The 6,763-nt window shown below is 46.3% G+C and overlaps 1 protein-coding gene across 1 annotated transcript in view; it reads left to right on the plus strand.

The window, feature by feature from the left end:
* CTNND2 (catenin delta 2) overlaps nt 1-6,763 on the plus strand; it is a 966,176-nt gene that overhangs the window by 942,699 nt on the left and 16,714 nt on the right. The window contains exons 20-21 of the mRNA XM_034657085.1: nt 643-769; nt 4,565-4,696. Of these exons, the coding sequence (XP_034512976.1) occupies nt 643-769; nt 4,565-4,696 (259 nt within the window). The remainder of the gene's footprint in view (nt 1-642; nt 770-4,564; nt 4,697-6,763) is intronic.

The following is a 6,763-nucleotide window of genomic DNA, read 5'->3' on the forward strand; positions in this document are numbered from 1 at the left end:
GGAGTCTGCTTCTCCCTCTCCCTCTACCCCTCCCTCCTGCTTGTGCACTCACTATCTCTCTCTCTCAAATGAATAAAATTTAAAAATCTTTATAAAAAGAAGGCTTAATGGATGATTAATTGGTAGGACACATTTCGAATAGATTCTAAAGTGAAAAATGCAGTTCCTGGATTAAACCAGAGCACATACCTATGTACCCAGCTGTGTGTGAATAGTCTTGCTGAAGGTGACAGTCTTGCTGAAGGTCCTTGGGGGAAAAATAGAGTAACACTTTTGGAAGACTTGGAGGCAGTTGAGAAGAGGGCCAGGCAGAGCTGGAACAAAGAATAGGCAGTTTCAGGGTCATCTCACATTCTGAGCATCATATTTTCATTTAAATAAAGAGACACTTTATTCAACATCTGGAAAGGAAAGCCAGCCCTGAAAGCAGGCCCTCCCCTTGTCAGGCCGTCTCGAAGGAGCGAGGTGGATCTCAGTTCACGCTCCTCTCTGCTAACCTTGCTGATCGAGCAGGACTTCGTGATCTCTTTTGACAGACTGTAGAAATGTCTTGCAAGATCAGATGTTGGGAGCTTCAGAATGTGAGGGGATGAAAAATCACTCCGCCTTCCCCACTTAATGGGAGCATGCTGTTTATTTCAGGACGGGTGGTCACAGTATCACTTCGTAGCCTCATCGTCAACCATCGAGAGGGATCGGCAAAGGCCCTACTCCTCCTCCCGCACGCCCTCCATCTCCCCTGTGCGAGTGTCTCCCAACAACCGCTCAGGTAAGAGACGCCTGGAGCCAGCCAGGCCTGATTTCCCTTGGCGCCAGGGCCCTCTGTCCAGTCCCTTAGCTGACCGCCCCAGAAGGAGAGCCGTCTCAGTTTGGACATTTGCTAGAAATATCACATGGGTCTGTTTTCTTTTCTAGCAGTGGTGACTTTGTGTTATGTTTACACAGACTCAGAACAGATCTAACGGATTTCTAAAAATCTCAGACGGGTGTTGTACGCATGAAATGCATGTCACAGACCTACCAGCATTCAGTGAACAACAAGAATAAAGACGGATGTCAGCTGTTTGCCAGTCAGATTTTCTGTGGACGTTTTTCCAACAGCAGTTGGTGCTGCATCGTATTGACTATAATTGGAGTAATGGAGTAAGGAAGGAAGGGCATGCTGTTTCTTGCTTTAGAATGACATGCATTTGAAATATCCCACTGAGGGTTTCATTACTACTCCATATCTGATTAGCCTGTTATTATTACCTTTAAACCAGCTGATAAATCATTGATAAAGTCTTATCACAACCACCTGGAACTATTAAGTCACTCAATTTAATTTTTTTTCTAATTTTGTCACGTTTCTGTTGCTTAAATTTTCAACTAACTACCTCATTTACTTGTAAAAATACTTTATTTTTATACCCTTTTTCAGTCACATTATATAATGCCTAAGATTAAGGAAAAATTAAAGGCAAATATGAGCACATCGTTTAATATGTAAGTGATACAGTCTTCATTGTTTTTATGCTAAGTGTAAGTTTAAAAACTTTTGATTTCTGCATTTTGGATTTTGTTGTGAGAAGGACGCTGGATAAATAATTATATATAAATGAATAAATAATTATATGAAAACCTAGATAGGGGTGTGTGTGTGTGTGTGTGTGTGCATGTGTATGCGCGCGCGCACACACACACACACACACACCCCATCTAGGTTTTCATTTAAGAAGAGTTTCTCCTTGCTCTTTGCTGGCCTCCATCTGCAGGGAACTGGGTCTCAGAAGGCATGGTAGGAGAGCACTCCTCTGCCCTTGAGATTGTTGGCCATCAAACTTTATACCACACTAGACTGTCAGAATGATGAGGAGACCAGACATGAATGGGGAATATTTGACTGAAATAAATTACTCTCTCCCAGCCATGGGAGAAGCATGCCCTGCCCGGCTTCCCACGAAAGCTTCTATTTCTAGGGTGGTGTAACCACTTGTAATGTTTGGTCCTCCACTAGACAAGAATTGGACACCACCATGGGACAGAGAAATTTCCACCTTCGGAAGCACAGGGGTAGCCTTTCATGTGTCTTACCTCCATTTGTCTTAAAAAGATAAAGCATAGTGAGTCTGGGAAGCACGAGGATGGTGTCTTTTTAAAGCCCTAATTATTGCAAACACAACAATGTTAGAAAGATGAAATGACACAGTAGATGAGAAGGTGCTGGAAGGAGAAGGGGCAGAGTGTCAAGAGGCTACCGCAGCCATTCAGCGAGGACACTGCCTGCTGTTTCCTCCTGAAGCACGTCGAAGACACCTAGTGAACACTTGTTTGCGTGATTTGATTTTTTTCCAGGAGTATAATCTTCGTTTACTGAGACTCAGACCACTGTGTATGAGGTCTTGAGAGATAATTACACACTTGACATAGTTTAATAAACCCCACCATCTGTGTGCTATTAGATGCTAATTTTGAAAGCTTTGGTCAAGAGGCTCCAAAATATTGTCTCTTCGTGGTTGCCTGGCAGTGACTCATAAAAGGCGAGCCGATATGCAGGAAGACCTGGAAGCACAGAAGCAAAGGGCAGGGAAAGGACTCTCCCCGGAGAGGATGGCAGAGAACAGAAGAGAGGAGAGAGGGGGTAGAGAGTGTGAGGGAGAGCCCGCGGCCAATGTTCTGAGAACATGCAAGAACCTGACACACAGCCCAGTCCAGTTATGTGGAGCAAATGCCATGTTCTTCCCTGTCTTCCCAATAGACTTACACCCAGAGATTCTGATCCAACTGGTTCTGGGTGGGGCTCAAGTCTCAGTATTTTTGAAAGTATTCTAAGGATTTAATTCTAATGGGAAGCCAGGATTGGGAACCTCTTGGGGTTTTGAGAGCTGAGCAGCAAGCCTGGATTTTGTTTGGGTAGGTTTGAGAAGTAGGTAGGCTGCCCCTCAGAAAAGCATGGGCAAAGGCTCCCTCTGTTTCTCTCGCCAGCATTTGGCTGTGATGTCTACTAAGCCCTCTGCCCCGATTCTGTTTATTTGTGTGTCCATTTCCTGACATCCACAAGCTCAGAAAGTGACATGATTCATGTTTCTGTTCCCCAGTGTCTAGCATAGGAATTTACCCATAGAAGATACTAAACTTGATGAAATGCATCAGGTGGCCCAGACAATGTAAAGAGAGGGACATTCAGGGAACAGGCAGGCCCTGTGGGCTGGAGCTGAGGGATTTTGCAGAGGGTGTGAATGGTAAGCCGAAAGGTAAACGGAGGTTTGACTGGGGAGGGGCGTGGATACTAGCAAAAGAGGGCTTTATCAAAAAAAAAAAAAAAAATCAGAGTTCTCCTAGCCTTACTAATCAGCAAGTATGCTTGTTAAATATGGATTCTTAGGCTCATCCACTGAAAATTCATAATCAGAAGGTCCGGGCCAGGAGGCAGGGGGAGGAGGGCCAGAATCCCTGAATTCTCAGATGAGTCTTTGGTTAACTGGTTTATGAAGCACTGCCCTTGGGCACGGAGGCTGGGGACAGCTTTGGGTCAGAAAAGTACCACGCCGGAGCCCTACTGACATAGGGGCAACTGCCTAAGCTCTGGACTTGGGTCTTGTCACTGAGGAGCGCCGAGATCAGTGTGAGGCCAGCCAGCGGCCTCATTGCCAGCACACACACTGGAACTCCACCCCACTGACGGGCTGTTGAGTTGCTACCGACCCATTTGATCACAAGGAATCTAAACCTCTTTTTGTTTGCTTCCCTACCTCTAAGTTCAGTTTCCCTCCATTCTGAGAGCAGTTTAAAAGAATCGTGGAAATCCCATGGGATGCTCTAATTAGAACCCATCATTTTAGAAATGGGGACTCAAAAAGATGATGGGTCTCCCTCCCCAGGTCCGACAGGCAGAAAGTGGCTGGGGTGCCAGGTGTTGGTGAGAGATTGCTGGGGGCGTTCATCAGGAGTATCTCATCGGGGAATGAGCTCTCTACGTGCCCTGCCCAGCCCACCCCACACGCTGATCTTTGCAGGTTGGGTGACTTCAGCCCCACAAAACATCCTAGGTGTTCATCTGGCTTCCTTTAGGACAGTTTCCGGGTCACTCAGTATTTAAGTAAGACTGCATTTATTTTAATCAGGGATTCTCCAAGATCAATAACAGCTCCTCTGAAATACATGTAATTTTTAAAAAGGAACAAAGGAAGGAAGGAAGGAAGGGGAGAAGGGAGAGAGAGTGGGAGTGAGGGGAAGGGAAGAGAGAGAAACAAAACAAGTTTGATCTCATTCTTAAAACCGTCCCGTACGCCTTTGGTGGGTCACGTCCCCATCGGGATGTCTTTCTAAAAAAGATGGCCCCAGGAGGTAGTCTTTAATTACCAACCCCCAAGCTGAGTGTCCCCTTAACTACAAAGCACCAAATGGCAGGGAGTATGGGAAGGGGTAAAGACAAGAGCCAAGAGAACAAAGAATCAGCAGGTCCACGCACACATATTGGTATCAGTTGAGCCACGTGTCTTCGTGACCTTAGCTGTTTGTGTGAAAGGCTATCCATGCTGTGGAATGAGACACAGAAAGTCTTCCTTTTGATTTCTTCATGTAGCAAGTGCCCCAGCTTCACCTCGGGAAATGATCAGCCTCAAAGAAAGGAAAACAGACTATGAATCCACTGGCAGCAATGCCACTTACCATGGAACTAAAGGAGAACACACTTCCAGGAAAGACACCATGACAGGTGAGCACAGCTACGTGCCTTCTCTCCTCAGAACTGGTGACGTGATCTGGGACAGGGCCGAGGGCCGGGACACGAGACTTCGAGCCATGCTCAGCAGCTCAGCGGGACTTAGCAGTTAGCTGGTCTCTTGAGAGCTGACAGCAAGGGTTCTCAGGAATTGGGGACAAGGAGATTAAGGCAGAGGAATAAAAACTGAGTATCTTATACCTGAAAATAACTAAGAAAAAATGTTCTCTATGCACATTTTATTCTGTCTTTCACCTCTCACCTCCCCCTGTCCTTCTTGCTTGCCTGGCTCATCATATTCCCTCAAGTTAGAGAGAGGGGTCACGATAGCTTTCTTCTTAGCTGGCATAATCTGGAGTGGAGAGGACTCAAGATGGTGGGTGCACTGTAGCCAAGCTTTGCCATCATGAATAAAAGGAAAGGGAAATGGATAAGAAAAGAAGGGGAAGCAAGGAGAGGGGGACAAAGAAAGAGGACTTCAGGGCCCACAGAACTCCTGCTGAGACATTTTCTCTTCTTGACATGAAACCCATCTCTTACCATGACAGACTCCCAAGAAGATTCATTAGAACCAATAATCACAGTATTTGTGTGGACGCATTGATGTTTTATGCCCTCCATCCCTTACTGCCCCAATCATATCCCTTGTCTCTCCCTTCTCATCAGCTGAGACTCCAGCAAGGCCACAGTCGGTGCCCGTTGCCACCCATCCAACATGCGCTGCCCAGCCTTTCTAATAACGAGTCTTGCCCTTAACTCCCTTCTGTTCTCTAGAACTCCCCTTGTTCCCATTCATCTTCCCCTCCTGGCCCGCCACGCTTTCCCCTACCCTGGCTTTTCCCTTCCTCCAAGAAGCAGGACTTGGGGGTGTTGGTGTGGAGGGAATTATGCCTGGAAAACCGAGCTGCAGAGCCAACCGCCTCTCTGCCATGTGGAAGTGTGGATGGGTCCCTTATGAAATGGGCCATGAAGAATAGGGTCTTAACCGAGCATAGCCAGAGGTGGCCATTCATAAAACTGGGGTGTGAAGGCCATCATCCTAAACAGACACTGAGACCTTCTTATCAAGAGGATGTTAAAAGTGTGAGTTTCTCAGATATTATTTAGGTGCAGACCTGCAGGGAAGCAGAATGGACAAATTGGATGATTTATTAAGATGTCTTCCAGACCCAGGCCGTTTAAGAGACATTTTTCTAATGGTAAATGCATTTACCCCCCAGGCAGTGTTTTCCATGGTAACTCAGCACCCCTGCGGAAGAGAAAAGCACAGTAAACAGACGCTTCCGATGCCCACCCCCAGGGTCAGCGCTCTGCCCTCCACGTACACACCTACCAGGGAGTGTCTCAGCCTCACGCCTGCGTTCATTACACAGGACATATCTTATTATTCTTAGTCCCTGCTTTTCCTGCCCTCAGTGTCATCCCAGTTGTAGACGAGCATGAACCGAGGAAGCTATGAATCTGAATGCCAGGTCCCTAGAGTCCACACATTCAGCAGAGAATCTCATTTGTACCGGTTACTCTGGAGGAGTGACAGCAAGTTCACCTGGCCCATTCGTTTTGGGATTACGATTGCCCTAGGTAGCCACGTCACTGGCACTCTGGGATGGCCAGTTGAGATTATTATTACAAGAATAATTCTGAAGTTGACTGCATTATTATTTAACTTTTCTCTCTTGCCCAGTAGAATCATTCAAAAGGCTATTGTATGTGGGTGTGTTTATGTTGAAATAGTTCCAATGGTACATAATCATGCCCTGCACACATAAGAAAAGAAAACATAAAATCTAACATGTTTCTAGATGTTTAATGACGAGGATCTTGATAATTCCAGTATTGAGATATATGTCATTTTTTGAACTTATTTTAGAGGCTTAAACATCTTTGCTCTGACTTACTTTAAAAAGCAATTCAGGGGCGCCTGGGTGGCACAGTGGTTGGGCATCTGCCTTCGGCTCAGGGCATGATCCCGGCGTTATGGGATCGAGCCCCACATCAGGCTCCTCCGCTATGAGCCTGCTTCTTCCTCTCCCACTCCCCCTGCTTGTGTTCCCTCTCTCG

Source organism: Ailuropoda melanoleuca, chromosome 3, assembly GCF_002007445.2.
Source record: "Ailuropoda melanoleuca isolate Jingjing chromosome 3, ASM200744v2, whole genome shotgun sequence".
Taxonomy (NCBI): domain Eukaryota; kingdom Metazoa; phylum Chordata; class Mammalia; order Carnivora; family Ursidae; genus Ailuropoda; species Ailuropoda melanoleuca.